At 43.6% G+C, this 27,381-nt stretch overlaps 2 protein-coding genes across 2 annotated transcripts in view; both read left to right on the forward strand.

Moving 5' to 3' along the window:
• The first annotated feature begins 715 nt into the window (after positions 1–715).
• On the forward strand, positions 716–14,370 carry LOC134806598 (ecdysone oxidase-like). The gene is made up of 3 exons (XM_063779956.1): positions 716–884; positions 10,407–10,540; positions 11,812–14,370. The coding sequence occupies exons 1-3, from the start codon at positions 716–718 to the stop codon at positions 13,345–13,347; spliced, it is 1,839 nt and encodes a 612-aa protein (XP_063636026.1). The 3' UTR covers positions 13,348–14,370.
• Positions 14,371–14,564: 194 nt separating this feature from the next.
• The window catches only part of LOC134791384 (histone acetyltransferase KAT7), a 37,270-nt gene continuing 24,453 nt past the window's right edge, over positions 14,565–27,381 (forward strand). The window contains exons 1-8 of the mRNA XM_063762398.1: positions 14,565–14,711; positions 15,538–16,341; positions 16,550–16,710; positions 19,933–20,054; positions 20,299–20,492; positions 23,457–23,662; positions 24,955–25,132; positions 26,147–26,341. Of these exons, the coding sequence (XP_063618468.1) occupies positions 14,697–14,711; positions 15,538–16,341; positions 16,550–16,710; positions 19,933–20,054; positions 20,299–20,492; positions 23,457–23,662; positions 24,955–25,132; positions 26,147–26,341 (1,875 nt within the window). The 5' untranslated portion in view covers positions 14,565–14,696. The remainder of the gene's footprint in view (positions 14,712–15,537; positions 16,342–16,549; positions 16,711–19,932; positions 20,055–20,298; positions 20,493–23,456; positions 23,663–24,954; positions 25,133–26,146; positions 26,342–27,381) is intronic.

Consider the following 27,381-nt stretch of genomic DNA (forward strand, 5'->3'; position numbering starts at 1 on the left):
AATAAGGTATGGTACAGTGTACGTCTTAACTAATCAAGTAGTTCGGCTGATTTAAATATGTAATCGTGGGAAGCCGTTCCCCAATACTAAAAGTTTCTAAGTATCAGCTAGCGTAGGTACATGTAATAGTTTAAAATATTGTTGGAAGCAAATGTGACTTTACCCATTCGGAAATCCCGGAATAAAAACTTAAGTACCTATTACAGTTTAAGTCATACCAAACTAACTCGGCAGCGATTTTGATAGCACAGCCTGTATAAATGTTGTTTTAAACGACAAACTTCTATGAAATTATGAGGTATAAAATAACACTTGCATAGTTTGTGCTATCAAAATCGCTGCCAAGTCAAATTTAAAAACTTAATTATACGCGCTTAAGTCCCGTTTCATTATGGTTGGGCCAAAATTACGAAATTCAAGACGGTGGCCATTTTCAGGGTTCCGCACCCAGAGGGTAAAAACGGGACCCTCTATTACTAAGACTCCACTGTCCGTCTGTCCACCTAGTTCAGCTTAAAAACATCGAAATGCCGGGACGTGCCCCTAGCCAGCCGTGTGTTTCAAGTCGAATGTAAGAACTTGACTTTGCTTCGCTCGCTCGTTCGATAAATTAATGAATAAAAACTTCCGAAATCTACAGACATGCCACTTGCTGATAGGTGTGTTCCAGGTTGAATGTAAGAACTTCGTTTCGCTCGCTCTGAAATTGACAAAGATGGCTTGGTGGAACATGCTGGATTCGTGCGTGGCAATAGTGGAAGTTAAAGCCATGAGGCCCGTCATGTGGTTCCTGCAGCTACTGTTTGCAGGCGTATCCTGGCTACATCTGAGATACTACATGCCTGTAGCTACCTATACCTACCCGCGGCACGCACAAGTTTTCAGTAAGTTTACCATAAATATCTAGAACTCTACTTGATGCTCAACTATTCAAGTAGCATAGATAGATCAGGTGGGGTACCTAAATACAGCGTGATTGGAAATTCGCCGTATTCCTTGAAAGGGTTATTCTATGGGTCATTTGCAATGATTTAAGTCCAGTCAACCAGGGGTCAAAACTCATTGGTTTTCTTAGTTATTTGAGTTTTTTGTTAAAAAAAACCCGCCTTTCGACTAAAAAGTGGTAATTGTGAAAAAACTACTGAAATTTGGAATAAAAAAAAGCATTCATCTAATAGCCACTAAACTACTGATTACGTGAAATAAAAAAAGATTGCCAAAACCTTCCAAAAAATTCCAAAAAAAAAAGGATTTGAAGTCGCAATTTTTTGTAATTTTCCCTAAACTTTGTAACATTTTAAGGCATTACTTTAAAAAAAGTATGTCACTTCGCGTAAAAAATACAGAAATTAGTTTTTCATTTTTCTTAAAAAGTACGAATGTCGACATTTACTCTTAAACGTTTTAAAATAATAATAATAATAACAGAGCAGGCGCAAGACTTGACCTAGCGTACGTGACCCTTAATCGGTTTGTTTGTGTCACTTTATTATCTCCATGAGCTTTATTTGTCCCTTAATCGGTTTGTTTGTGTTAATTTAGTATCTCCGTAGGCTTTATTTGTCTTCGTTACCTTATCTTATCTTATTTTCTTGGGGTAGGGGTCACGTCAGGCTGCTTCGGCGACACAAACAAACTAATTAAGGGTCATTACGGTAATTAGTTTCTAGTAAGCATTTTTTGTAGTGTCCGACCGAAACATGTTTTTTTGCCGAAACCGAAACCGAATGTTCGGCTTTGGCTCTAGTTTCGGCCGAAACCGAAACCGAAACCGAACCTTTTGTAGACTTGTTAAAATCGTTGAAAAAATGTTATAAAACCGCCTTTACACACATATTATGGGGCTGTCAACACCCAATGTCCTTGAAATTGATGTTACTTGAGCAGTTTTTTAAGAAATTTACTAGAGTTAGACCAAGATAATTCTGCAACGATTTTGATAACACACGCAGTGCAAGTGTTATTTTAAACGTCAAAACTTCTATGAAATTATTAAATTAAAATTAATTAAATTAAATTAAAATTTCTTTATTAAAGACAACATATGGTCCATACATTTGTTAGTTATTGCTAATAATTTATGTTAGTAACAACAGTAACCTAATAAAATATTTAATAATTTATAAACAAAAGTGACTTTGTCCGCTGACCCATTGCCCATAACAGAGGACAATCTAGCTTATTAGCTATCATGTTTAGAATGCTGTTGGTACTCCCGCGCACTCTGTCAAGCAGTGAGGCCGTTTTCTTGCGCCACACGGCATTGAAACCGTCTGTGCGCGCCTCGACGAACATGGACGATGCGCTGCAGAAACGCGGCAGTCTCAACAGCATCCTAAACGCATTATTGTATTGAATGCGCAAGGCATTGTAAGCTCGCTGAGTATATCTAACCCACAGACTTGACGTGTACAATGATGTACAATAAGCCTTAAATAGAGTGATTTTGACTTCATCTGTACACCGAGCAAATCTGCGGGCTAGCATGTTCGCTCTAACTGACAATGCCCTGCGGTCCCTCTCCATATCTAAATCATCCTTCAAGTCTTCGGTCAGCAAATGTCCCAAATATTAGAACTGTGTCACTCTTTCGAGTGGAACACTATTAAGGATGATAGGTGGTATAAAGAAAGGACATTTGCTTCCCGCCTTAAAGACCATGATCTTTGTTTTACTTTTGTTGACAATATCGCAAGGCCGGGTACCGATCTTCACCTGGGCCTAAACGTCCGAAGTGCCCCAGTGAGGCGAACTTTCATGCGAAGTCAAAGCCGTGCTTCAGGCTTCAGGATAAGTAGTTGAGCACAGACTCCAACCAATGTCCATTGTATTAAAAGCGAGATATTTCCTTGAGCGCTGGTGGCCTAGCGGTAAGAGCGTGCGACTTTCAATCCGAAGGTCGCAAGGTACAAACCCCGGCTCGTACGAATGAGTTTTTCGGAGCTTATATACGAAAAATCATTTGATATTTACTATTTGCTTTTCGGTGAAGGAAAAACATAGTGAGGAAGCCGGACTAGTGCCGATAAGGCCTAGTTTACTCTCTGGGTTCAAAGGTCAGTCTGATGGCAGTCGCTTTCGTAAAAACTAGTGCCTACGCCAATTCTTGGAATTAGTTATCAATCCCCAGGCTCCCATGAGCCGTGGCAAAAATTCCGGGATTAGGCGAGGAAGATGATGAGTTTTCTTATTATTCCTTTGCCCTGGCCCAGTAACATGCGACAGTGTGCTATCTCATTTACTCCGATACAATTAGACAGTGTGCGCGTTATAGATATTAACAGCCTCTTAAGACTGCGTCGACCGTCTAGTGGCGCCCTCATTAGTGGAATTGTGTTTTATAATAAACCAATTAATTTCTGTACCTATACATGAATCAGTATATGTAGGTACATATTAATATTGTTGTCCTACTTATTCCCCAATTTTTGGTCTTTGTCACATAGTTTAGTTTCATAGTACGAAGTACCATTTCGTAAGTTTCGGCCCGGCCGAAAGGTTCGGCCGTTTTTTGGCCGAAACCGAAACTACAGCCGAAACATGATTTTTTGGCCGAAACTGGCCGAAACCGAAACCGAAACCGAACCTTCGGTCGGACACTAATTTTTTGTCTTCGGTACCTTATCTAATCTTATTTTCAAGGGGTGGGGGTGCTTTCCATGGAGTAGGGTTGGGACCAACCGAGCCTTATTTGATCTTCTTGCAGTAAGTATTCAATCACTTAGTTTCAACTACCCCTACCCCAAGAAAATAAGATAAGATAAGGTAACGAAGACAAATAAAGCCCAAGGAGATACTAAAATGTCACAAACAAACCGATTAAAGGACAAATAAAGCCCATGGAGATAATAAAGTGACACAAACAAACCGATTAAGAGTCACGTACGCTAGGTCAAGTCTTGCGCCTGCTCTGCTATTATTATTATTATATTAAAAACTTTAACCCGTGGAGCGCCCTACTGTCATACGTGTGCTGGTAAATAGTATAGGAGTTCCATACTACGGCAATTCTGGGGCGCTCCACGGGTTAAGAGAAAATGTCGACATTCGTACTTTTTTAGAAAACTGAGGAACTCATTTCTGTATTTTTTACGCGAAGTGTCATACTTTTTTTTAAAGTAATGCCTTAAAATGTTACAAAGTTTATGGAAAATTACAAAAAATTGTGACTTCAAATCCTTTTTTTTTTTTTGGAAAATTTTCGAAAGTTTTGGCAATCTCTTTTTATTTCACGTAATGAGTGGTTTATTGGCTATTAGATGAATGCTTTTTTTTATTCCAAATTTCAGTAGTTTTTTTCACAATTACCACTTTTTAGTCGAAAGGCGGGTTTTTTAAACAAAAAACTAAAAACACTTTAAACTCTCGCGTTTTGTACACATATTTAATTGCAATGAAATTATATCGCGGTAGACCCGTTTGTGCAATTAAATATAAAAAACTAAAAACTCAGATAACATGAAAACCAATGAGTTTTGACCCCTGGTTGACTGGACTTAAATCATTGCAAATGACCCATAGGATAACCCCTTTCAAGGAATACGGCGAATTTCCAATCATTCTGTATAATTATATAAGACACGGGTAAAAATAAGAATAAGTTTTTAACACTATAAAACTTATTCTAATTCATTCCTATTCCATTTAAAGAAGCCTCGTGTGTAGACTTCTTTTTAAATGGAATATAGGAATGAAATAGGGGAGAGGAATACAAACGTAACGGCGGGTGGAAAGTAACTATTGCTCTGTAGGTTTATCTAATAGTCATAAAAACTTTTTACAAAAAAAAGCAAACCGACTTCAAAAAGGATGAAATAAAATACTATCCTTTTTTATGTCTATGCGTTACCAACTGATATGTTTGAAGTCGGTGCCAAGCCAAATTTTGAAGCATACCATGACTTTGGTGCGATTCGATAAGGATTTATCTACTTTGGATTGCCTTACACGACGACAATGAACGTACTTTCTGTAGGTACAGTCGACGTTAAAAATATGTTTACACTTTTCGCCTTATTACAAAGGAGTAAGGTTCAAAAGTGTAAACATATCATTGACGTCGACTGGACCTAAGAACACACCTCAGAACACACGATCAAACCTTCTTGGCCTTCTTGGTCTGTACCATGTTTGTCGGCACATTAGTGGAAATCCAATGCATTTTTTTCCGTCGTATTTTTTAAAGAGCATTTCTTACTAATGCTCGAACAGTCTATAGCACGCAAGTGTGAGATTGGGACTGAGTAATTTCCCGTCCCTTATCCAGAGGACTACCCTAATAGCATTTTCTTGTAGGGATTTTGTTGGGCCTTTGTTTACGTATTAGTTGGGCAACCGTTATATTTGGCCGTACGATTTGCTGGAGGGCCCTCGACAAAGGCCCTCCCGAAGATTCCCAACAGAGGGCCATAAGAGTAATTTTTTCGTTGGGCCTATTTAAATAAATCATACAATTATTCAACGGTGGTGGTTTTGGTTGGGCCGTGGTTGGGCCTATACACATTTGTTTGATGGTTGGTTAATTGTTACATTTGGCCGTACGATTTGCTAGAGGGCCCTCCACAAAGGCCCTCCCGAAGATTCCCAACAGAGGGCCATTAGAGTAATTTTTTCGTTGGGCCTATTTAAATAAATTATACAATTATTCAACGGTGGTGGTTTTGGTTGGGCCGTGGTTAGGCCTATACACATTTGTTTGATGGTTGGTTAATTGTTACATTTGGCCGTATGGCTTGCTGTAGGGCCAACTGCAAAAAAATAAAAAAGGGCAATTTTTTCGTTGTGCTTCTGTTTGCAAATTCAACAATTACCCAACGGCAAGTCAGGTAGGTCGGTAGGTAGTCGTGCACCAGGTTGAAGGCCCAACACAGCTTGTCCCACAAAGGGCCAACATTGTAACTTTAACGTTGGGCCTTGTGTAGGATTCTTACAATACTACCGTAGGTAAATAGTTGTGTAATTTATAGTGTGCCTACAGTCTAATTATCTAATGGGCTTTTGTTTACGAGTCCTACAGTTACCCTACGTTAAGTAAGTGGTTGTGTAATACGACGTTGGGCCTTTGCTGATAAATATTACAATTACACTACGGTAGGCATTGGTTGTATCCACATGAAGGCCCTAAGGCTAGGCAGCAGTTGTTGTTAATCTTCTCTGTATCGTTCCAATTTTAGTATATGTACTGCCGAAGCAAGTACACTTACTATACACTCTAATTTGTATATATACTAACCGCACTTCGAAACTTCGTAAGCGAGATTTATGTTTTTTGAGATTTAAATTGAGAAAATGTTGGTAAAATACAATTTTTTAAATTTATGTATAAATTTTATAGTTATAGCTATTAGATTTATAAGTTACTTTAAAAAAATATTATGATTATATCCGGAATAATCGAGAAAATAACTATAACTTCGATGTTTGGAGACAGTAACGCCATCTAGTGACGCCACAAGCAAACTCAACTGGTATTGTTGGGCATCAGTACCACAGCCAATGTTGGTAAATGCGATATTTGTGCTCACTGGGCCAACGAATGTTATCGTTGTTTAGCCACCGGTACCAAAATACACAAAGGCCCATTGTTAGGCGTCAGTGCCACAGCCAATGTTGGTAAATACGATATTTGTCATCATTGGGCCATCGGATGATATCTTTGACTAGCCAACGTTACCAAAATACACAAAGGCCCATTGTTGGGCATCCGTGCCACAGCCAATGTTGGTAAATGCGGTATTCGTCACCATTGGGCCAACGAATGTTATCGTTGTTTAGCGAACGGTAGCAAAATACACAAAGGCCCATTGTTAGGCCTCAATGCTACAGCCAATGTTGGTAAATGCGATATTTGTCGTCATTGGGCCATCGTATGATATCGTTGATTAGCCAACGCTACCAAAATAAACAAAGGCTCATTGTTGGGCATCAGTGCCACAGTAAATGTTGGTAAATGCGATATTTGTCATCATTGGGCCATCGGATGATATCGTTGATTAGCCAACGTTACCAAAATACACAGAGGCCCATTGTTGGGCATCAATGCTACAGTCAATGTTGGTAAATGCGATATTTGTCGTCATTGGGCCATCGGATGATATCGTTGATTAGCCAACGTTACCAAAATAAACAAAGGCCCGTTGTTGGGCATCAATGCTACAGCCAATGTTGGTAAATGTGATATTGTCGTCATTGGGCCATCGGATGATATCGTTGATTAGCCAACGTTACCAAAATAAACAAAGGCCCATTGTTGGGCATCAGTGCCACAGCCAATGTTGGTAAATGCGATTTTTGTCATCATTGGGCCATCGGATAATATCGTTGATTAACCAACGTTACCAAAATACACAAAGGCCCATTGTTGGGCATCAATGCTACAGCCAATGTTGGTAAATGCGATATTTGTCGTCATTGGGCCATCGGATGATATCGTCGATTAGCCAACGTTACCAAAATAAACAAAGGCCCATTGTTGGGTATCAGTGCCACAGCCAATGTTGGTAAATGCGATATTTGTCATCATTGGGCCATCGGATGTTATCCTTGACTAGCCAACGTTACCAAAATACACAAAGGCCCATTGTTGGGCATCCGTGCCACAGCCAATGTTGGTAAATGCGGTATTCGTCACCATTGGGCCAACGAATGTTATCGTTGTTTAGCGAACGGTAGCAAAATACACAAAGGCCCATTGTTGGGCATCACTGCCACTGCCAATGTTGGTAAATGCGATATATGTCATCATTGGGCCAACGAATATTATCGTTGTTTAGCCAACGGTACCAAAATACACAAAGGCCCATTGTTGGGCATCTGTGCCACAGCGAATGTTGGTAAATGCGATGGTGGGCCAATACAAAATTAATGTTGGCTACGGAACGAACCTCATCCCAACGTTTTCCCTACCGTTGGCACCGTGGGCCCCAACGAAAATGCTACTAGGGTACATTTCAAAATATAAAACAATTCAAGAAATTTACCTTCTTGCCAAATTTCACCTAAAGCGGTTCAGTTGTTTAGCTATGAAAAGGCGACAAAGAGGCAGACAGAATTACTTACACATTTGTAATAGTTATTAGTACAGTTCTAATGGGATTTATAGCCATAAACCTGATTATTTTTGACTGGTATTGTTACTACTTGGCTTGGCACCGACTTCAAACATATCAGTTGGTAACGCATAGACTTCAAAAAGGATAATATTTTATTTCATCCTTTTTGAAGTCGATTTGCTTTTTTTTGTAAAAAGTTTTTATTTTTCCATTTTTAGTTTTAACGCATTGTTAAGAGGGCGACGCATGAATGAAAAACAAAATCATGTTTAACATTAAATTCGTGTACCTATTACTTTAATAAATATGTAATCATGAATTTTCTCGAGTCCGTCTGGGAAATTATAATTCCTGTCACTACTACACTAAATCCATCCTCCGCCCCGCCCCTGACCCAATCCCTCAACGCCCCGATCACTCAACCTCACAGCGCATCAACCCCTGATCCAGGAACCCCTCGACCCTGAACCAGGAATTTTCTCGAGTTCGTCTGGGAAATTAAAATTCCTGTCAACTAAATGCATCCGCCCGCCCCGCCACTGACCCAATCCCTCAGCCCCCCGATCACTCAACCTCACAGCACATCAACCCCTGATCCAGGAACCCCTCGATCCTGAACCAGCAACCCTTCAACCGCCTTTCCCCGACCCCTTAACTCCTAACCCTAACCCCCGATCAGTAGCCTTACCAGCTTACCACGAGTTTGACATTGATATATTCGCTAGCATGTGTGTAACTTACTTCCTATGCATCTCGCTCGTACTAACCTTAGTGTGAGCGAGATGCATAAAAAGTTACATTTAGATGCATAAGACGTTAGCGAATATGTCAATGTCAAACTCGTGGTAAGGCTACAGTTGCAGTACATCAAATTGGTGGATATCGGAAGCAAATGCTCGAGTTACTTTAGAAAACCCCGAAATCACTTAACACGTGCCTTTAAAAATTGAGGAGTTCCCTCAATTCCTCATGGATTCCATCATCAGACCAGAACCAAAAATAATACGGAAACACCTTGGAGGTAACTTCTTCCAAACAAAAAAAGAATTACTCAAATCGGATCACAGGTGGCGGAGTAATCGCTGAACATATTACTTACATTAAAAGAAATCATCATCATTATCATCAAAATAATCATCATCATCAGGTCTACTTCATCAAATTGGTGGTTTTCGGGAGAAAATGCTCGAGTTGCTTAAGAAAACGCCCAAAACACCATGCATATACCTTTAAATATTGAGGAGTTCCCTCAATTCCTCATGGATCCCATCATCAGAACAGAACCAAATTAAAATGGGACCAACTCGGAGGTAGCTCCTTTCAAACAAAAAAAGAATTACTCAAATCGGACTACGGATGTCGGAGTAATCGGTGAACGTACATAGAAAAAAAAAATAGCCACAACCGAATACAGAACCTCCTCCTTCTATGAAATTGAAGTCGGTTAAAAACACCACTCCGCTGCTATTAGGTGACAGCTGGTGGCGCCCCCTTCACTTGCATTCAGTCGAAACGGGCGCCACGTGCTATTAGGTGCTATTAGGTTGTGCGAGAGGACGCAACGTGAATTTCGAATCAAAAGTACATTTTTAGACTTTTAATTATTTTAATGTTTACTTTGTATTAAATACATTTATCTGAATATTTGCATATTGATCTAGGCCCAGTTCTACAGATTTATATCTCCTACAGATTTTCAATTTTACAGATTCCCAATTCTACGATACCTAATTTGAATTTTACAGAATCTTAATTCTACATATTCACAATTCTACATATTACAGATTTCTATCTCTACAGATTTTCAATTTTACAGATTCCCAATTCTACGATAAGTACCTAATTTGAATTTTACAGAATCTTAATTCTACATATTCACAATTCTACATACTTAATTGAAATTCTACAAAATCTCAATTCTACATGAATTCTACATATTCGTAATTAGGTACTATAAATAGAAGAGATCAAGAGATGGTTTTTTTCTTTTTATTACCAGTAGGTATTCTCGCGGGGCCCCAACAAAGGCTTTGCTAGGGGTCCGCGGAGCACACTTTAAGAATGGCTGCATTAAGAATAACTCACACTAGACCGGGCCGGGGCGGGGCCGGAGCTTGCGGCGCTTCGTATTCTATGTAAAGCACCACGTGATCACCGATCAGGCGTCATAAAAACTGACATGTCGGACGCCTCGGCCCGGGCACGTCCCGGTCTAGCGTGAGTCATTCTTTAGATATTGATTGATACATATTGCTTCTCGAGCTCAAGTTTATTCGTGAGTTATATTCATTTACGTGTAGGTATATGCACACTTGTTATTCTTAGTCGTCTTAACATTTGTGTATCATCTGCTAGATGATGAAACGTTCGACTTCATCGTGGTGGGTGCGGGGTCGGCGGGGGCCGTGATTGCTGCACGGCTAGCCAAGGCGGTCGAGTTTCGGGTGCTGCTAATCGAGGCGGGGGGCGATCCGCCTGTTAACACCGAGGTATATACCTACTCTAACCCCTTAGCAGTTGGTGAACAGTCCCGAATCGTGATGAGTGCGGGGTCAACAGTATATTCTTTCGTAATAAGTATATATGTAGATGTACATAATAGTCAAGGAAACTATCCGTGCGAGCTGCCACAAACATACCCGATGCAGAGCTCCTGCTAGGTAGTCCCATCAGCATTCTAATAGTACATTATTGTCGAGGCTCGGAAGTAGCTACTTGCAGGCTGAGGATTCGTTTTAAACGGACGACCTTGGGAGTCCGTTTAATTGAATCCGAAGCCAGCAAGTAGCCTTCCAGCCGAGTCATATATAGTGCTTTTCTCAAAAATGGTGCAAGAAATATAAATATCATAGAAATATTTTACAAAAGCAACGTTCTTACGTATATATTTTCACAGAAAAAAATAGAAACAATTGAAAAAATTTGCTTTGCCGCCTTTTTATTTTTTTAATAAAAAAATAGAAATGTATTCTTCTGCCGAAAATACGCCAACCTATTTGAGACAGCTAAATAGTCGCGGTACTAATCATCTGTTTGGCTGTTTAATGGGTCTGTGCCTTCGTTTGATATGGCCATTTCAACTTTTAAAAAGTTTGGAACTCGACAAATAATGGAATTTGTATGCAATATTGCAGTCCCAAAATCGAGACTGCAATGTTTTTAACTTTTTAATTTTTGACTGACCATAAACTACGCGCTTCGCGACCTATTTTTTAAACGGCAAAGTCGACTTTGCCGTCCATTTTTGAGAAAAAGCATTTTTGTGCTGTAAGTAGGTACGTGCTGCACGCGCAAGGCGTTATAGGCTCGTTTCGTGTACCCGTACCTACCCACAGGCTGCTCGTGTACAAGGATTGAAAGTAAGATTTTAAGTAACGTGATTTTTTACATCAAGTGAACAACGAGCAAACATGCGGGTCGGGTAATCATGTTACATCAAACCGCCAACGCCCTGCGCTCTCTTTCTACGTTCAAGTCATCCCTTAAGAGGCCCACAGATTACCAGTTCGCCGGACGATATCAGCCTTAAACGCAAAAGGTGACAGTTCCGAAGAACTGACAGGCTGATATAGGCAGCTCGTGAGGACGTGCCCCAGATATTTTAAGTACCTTATCCACAACTATTAATGGGCTAGGGTTCATAAATCGACTAAAATTATATAATGTTAACTATGTTTTTCGAGATTTTGACGTAGAATCGTGTCCACTGACGGTAAATGTGCAGCAACATGACTAATAAAAACCTTTTGCCTTATTACAGCTTCCCAGCCTCACTCCGTTCGTGGCTAACACAGAATTTGACTGGAACTACTACACTGAAGACGACGGTTACTCCAGCCAGGCTCACAGGACTAAAAACATCCGCTTCACCCAAGGAAAAATGCTCGGGGGTTCCAGTAGCGCCAACTACATGTATTACGTGCGAGGGAATCCGCTGGATTATGAAAGGTGGAGTGAATTGGGTGCTGAAGGGTGGGACTATCGTAACGTTACAGGCTATTTCAAAAAGAGCGAAGCAATTAAAAATCCAGAAATCGTAAGAGCATCGCCAGACCTGCATAACACAGAAGGCCCTATGGGAGTCACATGGATTCCCTGGGACCAGTATACTAAGAAATTTCTCTTAGCATTTGAGAGTTATGACTTTCACCTTGATACGAATCGATTCGATCAGCTGGGGTATTCATTCCCTCAGTACACAATGTGGGACAAAATTCGACAAAGTACTGCTAACGCTTTTCTCCGACGTGCCAAACATTTGGATAATTTATTCGTTCTCAAGAACTCCTTATGCACTAAGGTACTTTTCAGTGATAATAAAACAGCTGTTGGTGTGGAGATTAAATTACCCAGTAAAGAAATCATCTACACCTATGCTAGAAAGGAAATCATTTTATCTGCCGGTGCTATTAACACCCCCAAATTGTTGATGTTATCAGGAATCGGTCCCAGAGATCATTTGCTTGAAAAGGGTATTCGTGTGTTGGTTGATTTGCCATTAGTAGGTAGTAACTTGCAAGACCATGCTGCAACAATTGTAATACTGACAGGTGAAAAAGGCATGGAATCTGCATATCATAACTTTAAATTGTTTGCGAATCTACACCGATTTCCTACTCCTACTATAATGGGCTTCGAAACTCTATCCGACGACAACACTAGGATCCCAGATTATCAAACGTTTGTATTTCCACTCCCAGCGGCAACTTTAATTTCGACTATGATTTGTTCCTACGTGATAGACCTCGATGACAGAATTTGCACAGCTGTGGCAGAGATTGGTCAAAAACAAGAAACTCTTTTTACGTTGATAACATTGCTGCATCCACGATCCAGGGGACGTGTAGAGTTAAGGAGCAACAATCCTGAAGTGGCTCCAAAAATATTTACAGGCTACTATTCCAACGAAACAGATCTAGAAATACATGCAAAAAGTGTAATGGATTATATCAAAATCACTGAAAGCCATTATTTAAAGAGTCTCAATTCTACGGTTGTTAACCTGAGAGTTCCTCAATGTCAGAATATAAAATTCAACACTTTAGAGTACTGGAAATGTCACATTCTGAACACAGCTACAACCGTATGGCATCCAGTCGGAACTTGTGCGATGGGTATTGAGGGCCAGAGCGTAGTAGATGCTGAGTTGAGGGTGCGAGGTGTTCATAGGCTAAGAATAGGTGACGCTAGTGTTATGCCGACCATCACTAGTGGTAACACTAATGCGCCTTGTATTATGATTGGAGAGAAATTGGCAGATATGATCAAAGTGTCCTACACAGCAGATCTATTATAAAGCCTGACCATTAATATATGATCATGCGCCATGTTGCGGAATTTCATTGGAACTAATTTCTTACACTGGCAATAATTTTAATGATAGGTTGTCACTGTTGTCACTTGTCAGTGTCATTGTGGCGGTTTACTTGAATACTACTTAAGTGTTGAATATTAAATAATAAATGACAAAAAATGGCCGAAACTATACATAATCAAGAGCGAAACATTGTAAATAATGTAAATAATAAACTGCTGGAAAAGAACCGTTCGGGAAATTAAACTATTTCGCTACGAAACATTTCCAAATTAACATCAGAGCTGACAGGTAAACAAATCAAAATGTCATTATAGTCTGGTTATTACGACTTGGTTATTGTAGTGTTATGTTATACATAAGTGAGGAAATACTTAAGTACAGTAACAAATATGTGTTTGAAAAATATTTACTATGGGCAAAGATATACATAACATAGATTTTCAATTTTAGTTTTAATCTTGTGTCGATAGATGGCAATAAATTTACAGTGACTACAAAATTTACTATGACAATAATTCTCTATACACTCTATTCTCTTTGCTATGGGCTTTGGAGACGATGAATTTTATTCATTGACAATGTAGCAGACCCTATTGTAAGGTAATTTTGACCTATGTGTGACGCGTAAGAAAATACATGAATTTTACACGGTAAAAACCGACAATAAAAAAATGTGAACACCGAATATTTGGATACTGATTATGATTAGAGTGAGTAAAAGTATGTAAGTCAAAATAACGAGTTGCCAATCCACATTGTTCAGACTATACTGAACTGTTGCCATATAAATGAGAATAATAGCGCCCTCTTGACAATGATCATATATTCCTGGTCAAGCTTTACTTATAGGGTCCTATAGTTTGTGAAAGGACTGTCTCATTTCAATCATAGACAGAGAGAATCATACTATCTTTGACTTACACTAGTACTTTTCCTGGTTCTTACTGACTGACAAATTGGTTTGACTAATCTATGGAGCAAACCTAAAGTCATTTATTGGCTTAAAGGACTCGCATCCAGGCCAGAATTGTTTAAAAAAAAAGTAATTTGCCAATTTTGACAGTGAGTACAGTGACACTGACATCGACAGTTTGGTGTGCTAGTGCTACATGAGTGCTACGTACATCGTACAATTATTATTGTTACATTTCATGCCTTTCTTGTTATAGTATTTTTAGGAATACTGCTGGCGATATAGGCGTCTGTTTTTTATGAATTTAGTTTCGCAATGGCCATTTAAAAGTATGCTCATTGAAAGACAGTGTTAAGCCATTCACGGCTCATTTTCTCACTGTGTGTAGTGTTAGACGACTTATTATTCTAAAAACATGACAAATCTTGATGTGAGTAGACCAGTTTTGTTATTTATTGTTTTGTCGAATGTTTGGTAAAACGTTTGATTTATCTTCAAATATATTACTATACTTAGTCCATAATATCTTATGCCCTGAGCTTTAGCTCTTGCTAATGTAATAAACGTGCTACAGTTAAAGACTAAGACTGAATCAACTCAATGCAAATACAAATAATGCAGGCACTTTTAATACATTCCACTTAACAATGTCACTGTGTATATACACATTCATGCATGATCAGTACCTATATAGTTTTATTTACCTCTTCCAGCTCCCTGTTTTCTTATTTACAGTAAATTTAGTATTATCCATTTGTAAATCTGTGTCTCTAACATAATAAGATTGCTGGTGAAAAAATATACCATATTTTATAACAGGGATCGGATACCAGTATTTTTTGTATGGGAACGAAAACGGCGTTTTATTTTGTTCTTTGTTAATTATTCCATTTCTAATTGGGCAATCTAATAATCCGAAGTTGTTAACTAAAACACAACTGAGTCCTACATTTTGAGTACAAAACAATTCGAAATATATGGTATCATTTACTATTTTTGGGTTAGCAATGATTAGTTAAGTGTCATAATTTGCTTTAATAGGATAGCAAAATGTTAATAAAATTTGGTTATTAATTTACATTAAAAGGGAGTTTTAATTTTGGTGACCATTTACTATTTTTGGCAATAAAAATGTTTTTTTTTAATATTACATTTTACTATAATATATCTGGTTATCAGTTAAATACCAGCCATTAACTTTATAACCATATTTATTTCAAGTATTCTAAATTATTTATAAAAAGAATAATTTTAAGGTGAGCAACAGTAGCACAGACAGTAGTTCTGGGTCCTCCTCAGACTCAAGCAGCAGCGGCAGCTCTTCCACCAGCTCTGGGTCTGGGTCAAGCAGCTCCGACTCTGAATCTTCTACCTCTGACACACCTGCAGTTGCACAACCTGCCCCTAAATCACCCGCAAAGCCTGATGAAGAACCACCGAAAAAGAAGGATGATTCAAAACCTAGGCAAACAACAAATAAAAAAGTATCATCATCTAGTGATGATGATGTGCCCAAGCCAGAGCCACCAAAACCTGCACCACCCCGTAGACGTTCTTCTACCAAACCTAAATCAGCAGCTAGTGTCCTGGCTAAGGGGAAACCGCCTCGAGCGGCAGCAGGAGCTAAAACACCTAAACCAATACCTAAGACCATGACTAAACAGCAAACAAAGAATGACCAAAAAAAGAAGAGCATATTCTCTCCTGACAACAGCTCGGAATCTGAATCAGAGAGCAAATCATCAAAGAGTCCTAAAGGTTCACCGAAAAATAAAAGAGGTACTAGGAAATCTAGTGAGGACAAGGACACATCTCCTCCATCACCATTGACTGCTGCAGAAAATGATGATTCAAATTCCAAAGACAATATAAAACGTAGAAGTGGAAGTAGACCCAGTGGGCCCCCCTCTAAAAAAGTTGTGGATAATAAAAGCGCCTCCTCATGTTCCTCAAGTCAATCTTCAGCAGAAACTGTTTCTTCTGAAAGTGATAGTGAACCAACTCCTAAAAAGGAGCCTATTAAAACTGGAAAGACAAAACCACCTTCTTCAGCTAATAAAGTAAGTTATTACGTTATCGAATTAGCTCTCTCTATTTGATTTTTTTTTTTGTTTTGTTATATGATTACTGAATGCCTATGAATTGTTTTTTGTAAGTATTTGTGTTATTGCCTTTGCTTAGCTTGATAATTGATCCATATGATATAATGTGACTCAATTCAAAAGGTGTGTTGGACATGCTGTCATGGCAATGATTATCCTGTTTTAGGTTGAGAAAGGTAAAAGCGACTCGGGCGAGTCTCAGGCGAACAACATGCCTCGGAAGCTGACACGCTCCCTGTCAGCTCGCGTGTCGCGCATGGCCACAGCCACGAGGCCCAGAACCACGGACACCGACTCTGATGTTGATGAAAAACCAAACGATAAAAGGTAACAATGGATGTTGACTTGCGGTAAACTGACATACATACCTTCGTAAGCTACAGTCTAAATTAAACGCGCCACGAAGATCAAACATAGCTTTTTCTTAGAGATGGGCTGAACATTTGGTATTTATTCGGTATTAAGAAAGTTCTTCGATGATTTTTATTATGTTTATCTTATGACAACATTCAATTCTGCATAAAATTTATCAATTCCAAGTAGGTACCTACTCTACTACATGATGAGATATGTTTGAGTAGTAAATCTGTTCGTGAGTCCTTTTGATCCGTTTGTTAACACATTCACTGTTAGTAGAAGAGCCGGCCGCAAATTTTCTAACCGACTTGATACCACGATGAAATGCACAATGGTTTCCCATAAAAGTGATGCTAAGTCCGAATTCGATAGTCTGCCACGGCGGAACTTGCCGAAAGTACGAAAAAGACGGCCACTTCCGGTGCGAAAAAAGGGGGCTGATTTAACCCATCTGATACCGAAATAATAGTTATGGCAGCAGTTAGAAATTTACATGTAGACACAAAAAAGCGAAGTCTGCCAGTATTTTTTTTGCCGAAAGTGCTTGGCAGACGCTCTTAAAGGTGGCCACCGGGACCCCTAATTTAACCCATCTGATACCACCATGAAACCAATTCCAGTCGGTAGGTATGAACCCTCATGTCAGGAATATATAAGTCTGCCAAGGCTTTTCCTGCCGAAACACCTTGGCAGACGAGATTATGTGTGCAAGGTAACCATCGGTTACCCTACACTAACCCATCTGATACCACCATGAAACCAATTCCAGTTGGTAGCTATGAACCCCCATTATAGGAATATATAAGTCTGCCAAGGCTTTTCCTGCCGAAACACCTTGGCAGACGAGATTATAAGGAAGATGACCATCGGTTACCGTACACTAACCCATCTGATACCACCATGAAACCAATTCCACTCGGTAGTTATGAACCCCCATTTGAGGAATATATAAGTCTGCCAAGGTTTTTCCTGCCGAAACACCTTGGCAGAAGAGATTATATTAGCAAGGTGTACATCAGTTACCCTACATCAACCCATCTGATACCACCATGAAACCAATTCCAGTCGGTAGGTATTAAATTAAATTAAATTAAAGTAATATTATAGGACATTTTTACACAAATTGACTAAGCCCCACGGTAAGCTCAAGAAAGCTTGTGTTGTGGGTACTCAGACAATGATATAAATAATATATAAATACTTAAATACATAGAAAACAACCATGACTCAGGAACAAATATATATAGGTATGAACCCTCATTTCAGGAATATATAAGTCTGTCAAGGCTTTTCCTGCCGAAACACCTTGGCAGACGAGATTATAAGGAAGATGACCATCGGTTACCGTACACTAACCCATCTGATACCACCATGAAACCAATTCCACTCGGTAGTTATGAACCCACATTTGAGGAATATATAAGTCTGCCAAGGTTTTTCCTGCCGAAACACCTAGGCAGACGAGATTATAAGCAAGATGACCATCGGTTACCGTACAATAACCCATCTGATACCACCATGAAACCAATTCCAGTCGGTAGGTATGAACCCTCATTTCAGGAATATATAAGTCTGCCATGGCCTTTCCTGCCGAAACACCTTGGCAGACGAGATTATGTTAGCAAGATGGCAGACTTATATATTCCTGAAATGAGGGTTCATACCTACCGACTGGAATTGATTTCATCGTGGTATCGGATGGGTTAGTGTACGGTAACCGATGGTCATCTTGCTTATAATCTCGTCTGCCAAGGTGTTTCGGCAGGAAAAGCCTTGGCAGACTTATATATTCCTGAAATAGGGGTTCATACCTACCGATTGGATAGGTTTCATGGTGGTATCAGATGGGTTGATGTAGGGTAACTGATGTACACCTTGCTAATATAATCTCGTCTGCCAAGGTGTTTCGGCAGGAAAAACCTTGGCAGACTTATATATTCCTCAAATGGGGGTTCATAACTACCGAGTGGAATTGGTTTCATGGTGGTATCAGATGGGTTAGTGTACGGTAACCGATGGTCATCTTCCTTATAATCTCGTCTGCCAAGGTGTTTCGGCAGGAAAAGCCTTGGCAGACTTATATATTCCTGAAATGAGGGTTCATACCTACCGACTGGAATTGGTTTCATGGTGGTATCAGATGGGTTGATGTAGGGTAACTGATGTACACCTTGCTAACATAATCTCGTCTGCCAAGGTGTTTCGGCAGGAAAAGCCCTGGCAGACTTATATATTCCTGAAATGAGGGTTCATACCTACCGATTGGAAATGGTTTCATCGTGGTATCAGATAGGTTAGTATACGCGCGGTAACCGATGGTCACTTGCTTATAATCTCGTCTGCCAAGGTGTTTCGGCAGGAATAACCTTGGCAGACTTATATATTCCTAAAATGAGGGTTCATAGCTACCGACTGGAATTGGTTTCATGGTGGTATCAGATGGGTTAGTGTAGGGTAACCGATGGTTACCTTGCACACATAATCTCGTCTGCCAAGGTGTTTCGGCAGGAAAAGCCTTGGCAGACTTATATATTCCTGACATGAGGGTTCATACCTACCGACTGGAATTGGTTTCATGGTGGTATCAGATGGGTTAAATTAGGGGTCCCGGCGGCCACCTTTGAGAGCGTCTGCCAAGCACTTCCGGCAAAAAAAATACTGTGTAAAAATATATGTCAGGAGGCTGGGCCTAGGAACAAACTATGACGGTGAACGCATATATGTATTTATGCGTTGGTGGCAGTGAATGTGTTAATAACCTGGTAATAATGTGGGTAATTATAACAATTTATGATTTTTTTTAAATGGTTTATTAGAATCTTATAGCAGGACCTCCAGCTTCGTAGCCAGCGTCACTACCAGTCTAAGAAGCTTCATCTTTCTTAAAATCAGTTTGCAAGGGGCATTCGACATTCTTGACGATTAAAACGAACCTTGCTTGTTCCTCCTGAGTCCCTGAGGCCCTTATAAAGGATTTAATCCAAATCGAATTTTGAATTAAAATGGAATACCGTAGAATGGGGTTACTTTGATTCACGGGGTAACATTGATCATGACAAGGGGGACTCAGGAGGTTAACCTTTCAGATCCCACGACCTCTCGACGCCTTATAACTATGCCACATATTTGTGCTCTTGGGATAGGATAGATGCGCATGATGCACGTATGATGATGATATTTTGCATTTTTCAGTAAGGAGATAAAGAAGAAAGGCCGTCCTCTCATTTCTCGGTCTCCCATCGCTGAGCTCACGCCGCCGCAGCCGAGCGAGCGGCGCTGCCCCGTGCGCGGCTGCGACTCCACCGGACACCTCGGTAAGGAACACGGATGAGCTTAAACGTTAGTTACCTATGTAATTAACGCAACCCAGCGAGCAGCGCTGCATCGTATTTGACATCATTCATGAAATCAAAACTAAAAATACACATTTTTTAAATCTTTCATGCTTTTAAAGTGGCTCATTGTGATTATACCTTCATTCTTGTGTTTTATAACCTACACACATATTTAAGTCTTTCATGAACCCTAATAAAAACAACTGGTCACGATTTACCCCAGGCGGCAAAGCGGGCCGGCACTTCACTTGGGACGCGTGCCCGCTGTACCACAACGTGACAGGCGCGTGGTGCGTGGCCGCGGCCGAGGAGCGCGCCGCCGCCGCCGCCGCGCGCCGCCGCGCGCTCGCCAACATGCAGCAGCGCCCGCGCGCCATGCCCACTATAGAGCAGCGGGCGTACCAGCTCAAGGTCAAGGTGAGTAGCGTGCTGTACCACCACGTGACGGCCGCGTGGTGCGTGGCCGCGGCCGAGGAGCGCGCCGCCGCCGCCGCCGCGCGCCGCCGCGCGCTCGCCAACATGCAGCAGCGCCCGCGCGCCATGCCCACTATAGAGCAGCGGGCGTACCAGCTCAAGGTCAAGGTGAGTAGCGTGCTGTACCACCACGTGACGGCCGCGTGGTGCGTGGCCGCGGCCGAGGAGCGCGCCGCCGCCGCCGCCGCGCGCCGCCGCGCGCTCGCCAACATGCAGCAGCGCCCGCGCGCCATGCCCACTATAGAGCAGCGGGCGTACCAGCTCAAGGTCAAGGTGAGTAGCGTGCTGTACCACCACGTGACGGCCGCGTGGTGCGTGGCCGCGGCCGAGGAGCGCGCCGCCGCCGCCGCCGCGCGCCGCCGCGCGCTCGCCAACATGCAGCAGCGCCCGCGCGCCATGCCCACTATAGAGCAGCGGGCGTACCAGCTCAAGGTCAAGGTGAGTAGCGTGCTGTACCACCACGTGACGGCCGCGTGGTGCGTGGCCGCGGCCGAGGAGCGCGCCGCCGCCGCCGCCGCGCGCCGCCGCGCGCTCGCCAACATGCAGCAGCGCCCGCGCGCCATGCCCACTATAGAGCAGCGGGCGTACCAGCTCAAGGTCAAGGTGAGTAGCGTGCTGTACCACCACGTGACGGCCGCGTGGTGCGTGGCCGCGGCCGAGGAGCGCGCCGCCGCCGCCGCCGCGCGCCGCCGCGCGCTCGCCAACATGCAGCAGCGCCCGCGCGCCATGCCCACTATAGAGCAGCGGGCGTACCAGCTCAAGGTCAAGGTGAGTAGCGTGCTGTACCACCACGTGACGGCCGCGTGGTGCGTGGCCGCGGCCGAGGAGCGCGCCGCCGCCGCCGCCGCGCGCCGCCGCGCGCTCGCCAACATGCAGCAGCGCCCGCGCGCCATGCCCACTATAGAGCAGCGGGCGTACCAGCTCAAGGTCAAGGTGAGTAGCGTGCTGTACCACCACGTGACGGCCGCGTTGTGCGTGGCCGCGGCCGAGGAGCGCGCCGCCGCCGCCGCCGCGCGCCGCCGCGCGCTCGCCAACATGCAGCAGCGCCCGCGCGCCATGCCCACTATAGAGCAGCGGGCGTACCAGCTCAAGGTCAAGGTGAGTAGCGTGCTGTACCACCACGTGACGGCCACGTGGTGCGTGGCCGCGGCCGAGGAGCGCGCCGCCGCCGCCGCCGCGCGCCGCCGCGCGCTCGCCAACATGCAGCAGCGCCCGCGCGCCATGCCCACTATAGAGCAGCGGGCGTACCAGCTCAAGGTCAAGGTGAGTAGCGTGCTGTACCACCACGTGACGGCCGCGTGGTGCATGGCCGCGGCCGAGGAGCGCGCCGCCGCCGCCGCCGCGCGCCGCCGCGCGCTCGCCAACATGCAGCAGCGCCCGCGCGCCATGCCCACTATAGAGCAGCGGGCGTACCAGCTCAAGGTCAAGGTGAGTAGCGTGCTGTACCACCACGTGACGGCCGCGTGGTGCGTGGCCGCGGCCGAGGAGCGCGCCGCCGCCGCCGCCGCGCGCCGCCGCGCGCTCGCCAACATGCAGCAGCGCCCGCGCGCCATGCCCACTATAGAGCAGCGGGCGTACCAGCACAAGGTCAAGGTGAGTAGCGTGCTGTACCACCACGTGACGGCCGCGTGGTGCGTGGCCGCGGCCGAGGAGCGCGCCGCCGCCGCCGCCGCGCGCCGCCGCGCGCTCGCCAACATGCAGCAGCGCCCGCGCGCCATGCCCACTATAGAGCAGCGGGCGTACCAGCTCAAGGTCAAGGTGAGTAGCGTGCTGTACCACCACGTGACGGCCGCGTGGTGCGTGGCCGCGGCCGAGGAGCGCGCCGCCGCCGCCGCCGCGCGCCGCCGCGCGCTCGCCAACATGCAGCAGCGCCCGCGCGCCATGCCCACTATAGAGCAGCGGGCGTACCAGCTCAAGGTCAAGGTGAGTAGCGTGCTGTACCACCACGTGACGGCCGCGTGGTGCGTGGCCGCGGCCGAGGAGCGCGCCGCCGCCGCCGCCGCGCGCCGCCGCGCGCTCGCCAACATGCAGCAGCGCCCGCGCGCCATGCCCACTATAGAGCAGCGGGCGTACCAGCTCAAGGTCAAGGTGAGTAGCGTGCTGTACCACCACGTGACGGCCGCGTGGTGCGTGGCCGCGGCCGAGGAGCGCGCCGCCGCCGCCGCCGCGCGCCGCCGCGCGCTCGCCAACATGCAGCAGCGCCCGCGCGCCATGCCCACTATAGAGCAGCGGGCGTACCAGCTCAAGGTCAAGGTGAGTAGCGTGCTGTACCACCACGTGACGGCCGCGTGGTGCGTGGCCGCGGCCGAGGAGCGCGCCGCCGCCGCCGCCGCGCGCCGCCGCGCGCTCGCCAACATGCAGCAGCGCCCGCGCGCCATGCCCACTATAGAGCAGCGGGCGTACCAGCTCAAGGTCAAGGTGAGTAGCGTGCTGTACCACCACGTGACGGCCGCGTGGTGCGTGGCCGCGGCCGAGGAGCGCGCCGCCGCCGCCGCCGCGCGCCGCCGCGCGCTCGCCAACATGCAGCAGCGCCCGCGCGCCATGCCCATTATAGAGCAGCGGGCGTACCAGCTCAAGGTCAAGGTGAGTCCCCGCGAGTGAGGGGAAGATCATAATTATGTAATCCGGCTGCATACATCATTTACTCGGGTTCTTGTTTGTTCCTCTCGAGGGAGACATTGTATTTAATTTTATTCTATGGATGGGTGACAAAAGACCTACCTCGAACGCGAAATCGTGTCTACTTCGAAATGACAATCAAAATAAAATTCTAAATTCCCAAGTTTCAAAGTCGTTTTACGGCTGGCAATTTTAGACCCTTGGGACTTAGCGTGCGCGGTGTGTGATTTTGAAAACGAAAGCAATACATATCCAAAAAAATCCTTACTTACAAGGCTATTTTTGCAGGATATGCGCTCCAAATGGAAGGGCAGCCAAGAGCTGCGCGAGAAGCTCGCGGCTTCCGGCGGGGATGACATGAACGAAGAACGAGAGCCAATATTGGAGGGATTTGCGCCGGATTACGACTTGCGGCTGTTCCGGGAGGCTCAAGCGCTTGCTGCTATTAAGATAGAGGAGGAGCTAGGAGACATCCCCACCGATAAGGGAACTAGGTAATTATCATTACTACAGAGGACAACTCTGCTATTTATTATTGTTATCAGCCAACAGAGGCTTTACGAGACGCTTAGATGACATAGGTACATATTACGCAATATAATTTAAAATCAGAAGAAGACATGCTGATAGCGATGATTTATACAACCCCAAGGTGTCAGTGAACCTTTAAAACTTGTCACCCTTCAGCCGCAACTTGTCTTTAGTGAATGTTGGTAGATGTTTAGTTTGAAGCCTCACCACAAAAGGAGAATTGTGTGGAACCGATATAGATTGGAGATTGGCGTTGACACTAACCACGAGAGTAAGTCAAAGCCGAGAACAATATGCAACAGCAGAGTTTAGATTTGGGCATTTCATTCACTACTTCCGATTGCACTAGAATCTAGATAATAGTATCGAGACTACGATCGAATTAAGTTTTACATAATATAATCGGACTCCGATAAATTGTACATGGGTCGATGAACTATTTCTTGTTGTTATTCTGTCTCATCAGTCAGGAGACAATAGTAGCATAGTTTCTTAGAAGAGCGGCTGTACCATGTTCTACAAACGTGCTTAGTAGATGTCCCATTATGGAAAGGCCTTATAACTACCAAAAAAATCAAGTTTGGTTCATTTAAATACGAAATAACTAGTATTTTAAGAGTGACCCAGGAGACCGTAACCATGGCAACTATTGACAAGAAAAAGTTGATTCACCCACAATCCACATGCATCTGTCAATCATAATGAAAAAATGAACGATGATCAACTCTGATGGCTAACGTGGGACTCGAACCCTCATCTTTGGATTGCCGGTCCAACGCATTGTACGCAACGCATTGGAGTGTAATGTGGTACGTCCCACAATAAATAATAACCGGGCAAGTGCGAGTCGGACTCGTGCACGAAGGGTTCCGTACCATAATGAAAAAAAAAACGGGAAAAAAATGCAAAAAAAAACGGTGACCCATCCAAGTACTGACCACGCCCGACGTTGCTTAACTTTGGTCAAAAATCACGTTTGTTGTATGGGAGCCCCATTTAAATCTTTATTTTATTCTGTTTTTAGTATTTGTTGTTATAGCGGCAACAGAAATACATCATCTGTGAAAATTTCAACTGTCTAACTATCACGGTTCGTCAGATACAGCCTGGTGACAGACAGACGGATGGACGGACGGACGGACGGACGGACAGCGAAGTCTTAGTAATAGGGTCTCGTTTTACCTTTTGGGTACGGAACCCTAAAAAGGAAATTAAAATATTAACATGTAACTCCCTGTCTATCTTCTATCGTTAGGTTCGTGGTGATGGGCAAGTACATGATGGAGGTGTGGTACCAGTCGCCGTACCCGAACGACGCGGCGCGGGTGCCCCGCCTGTTCGTGTGCGAGTTCTGCCTGAACCACCACAAGAGCGCCACCGGCGCCGAGCGGCACCGCGCCAAGTGCGTGTGGCGGCACCCGCCTGGAGACGAGGTACAAACTTTGCTTTAATGCTTCTTAAACTTTGCCGCTGCCGGTATGTGGTCGGATGCCTGTACGCGGTTATTGTGCGATTTTTGCTTCAGCCACTAGGATTATTTAACTTCTAGGAGGTGTGAATATCGACTATGGCAATGTTGACAAACTCTCAAGATAACTACCCGCCATCAAAGGTGTCCAAAAATGTGTTAAATGAAGAATTTAAAAATCATGCGTACGACCACAATTAATACAGTAGGCAAGAAATAATATGAGTTACTCAATTTTTTTTAAATATAGTTTTTTTTTGCAATAAATCTGGGCAACGTTTGCTACAGTGTTCTACAGTATTTTTCACATCGCTTGGGTTTGTTGGCAGCTGTCATCTCCATACAATTTATAAACTTAAAGCGCAAAATGTAATGAGATGACACCGCCAAGCTATGTGAAAATACTATAGTTTGACGTAATTTAAATTTCCTTGACCGTAACACAGCTAAGTAGTACTAAGTATAGCCTGTAGATTTGTATCTGGCCCCGAGCCGCTAATCCTTTGTCTATTGTTAAGTAAAACCGCACGTGTCTCTACCTGTAAAAAAGGGTCGTGTAATTCTCTACGGTTACTGAGTGCTGGCGAGTCGAACCAGTCTAAAATGTGTCATCCAGATGCGTAACAAAGGCGCGTTATCGGAGAGCGCACCTACACTGGTTTTTTGAGCGTTGGACTAGCCCGCGCTCAGGTGCCAATTAGAATAAGTAAGACCCTTTTTTGCAGGTAAGTAGGACGTGCGGTTTTACTTAACAATAGACAAAGGATTAGCAGTTCGGGGCCACTTACGAATCTACAGACTATACATACTTACGGCCGGATACGAACTTTAAGATACTTACCGTCAAATATTACGTCTAGATACGATATGGATTAGATATGTCAGTGTGATATTGTCGGTTAAAGTTCGAATAGGGCCGTTACTTTATGCGTTTATGCTATAAACCCATTTGACTGGCTATGTTTGATTTACCCGACAGGTGTACAGAAAGGACAAACTCAGCGTGTGGCAGGTGGACGGTCGGAAGCACAAGCAATACTGCCAGCAGCTGTGTCTGCTCGCCAAGTTCTTCCTCGACCACAAGACGTTATACTACGACGTGGAACCTTTTCTGTTCTACGTCATGACGTGCGCCGACGAGGAGGGCTGCCACGTCGTCGGGTACTTCAGTAAGGTCAGTTTAGTCATATACTTAGGTCATACTGAAAATTCCTGGACTGGCCACTTAGAAAAAATAAGTCGTCTCATATATCAGAATCCAGAAACTTTCAGTACGGCCCACGTAACACCCAATTAACTACTACTCGTGTACCGTGTTTAATACAATGAGGAATTTGACAGCTACAGTATATGGCGATGTAAGGGTCCGTACATAATGTGGTCTATCTGGTTGTCGTAAGTTCATGTTTGAAATGAAATAGAGTTACCACAAACCATATAGTGCAGTCAAATTAGGATCACCATTAACACTTTAAATTCTCGCGTTTTGTACAGATAATTAATGTGGCACAGTTAGTGCAACCTGGCTGAAACGTCGGAAAAAGGTAAAATATGTAATGAAATTTAATCGCGTTAGACCCGTTAATTACATTAATTAGGGTCACCATTTTTGTTAGACTTTACACATCTGATACAATCAATGAATCTTTGGTAGGTATTGATTTAAACTGCATTTGTAGTATGGGTGGTACAAAAAGCGCCATCTGTACCTAACGCTCCAATGAACTGCGCCAGGATTTGCAGTGTGAACTGTGGAGTCTGTTCAGTGTTGTATGTTCGTTCTTTTCATACGAGATGTCGCTAGTAGTGATCCCCATACACTATACAGGTAAACACAGTGTAATCCAGTGGGTCAGTGTGGAGAAAATGTAGGAAATTTGAAACTATAAATATATGTATAGGGAAAATGTCTTTGAAACCAATATCTACCTTTCTTATCTATGAGAACAATTTTGGTGTGGTCAATATTTTAGTCAAGTGTGCGTTGTTTCTAAAAAACTATAACCATAAATCATAATTTCATATTCTCATAGTTGAGCCAAAAGTGTAGTCAAAATAGATAAAAATATGTGTCTCATACACATAACTTCAAAATGGTTTAACTGACTATTGCTCTGCTCAGCTGCTAGGACTTTTTATTTCTATACAATTACATTAAATTATTCTCTTCCAAGCAATTTCAATAAAGCCCAAACCCTCTCGCGAGTGAGAGGA

Source organism: Cydia splendana, chromosome 1 (assembly GCF_910591565.1).
Source record: "Cydia splendana chromosome 1, ilCydSple1.2, whole genome shotgun sequence".
Lineage (NCBI taxonomy): Eukaryota > Metazoa > Arthropoda > Insecta > Lepidoptera > Tortricidae > Cydia > Cydia splendana.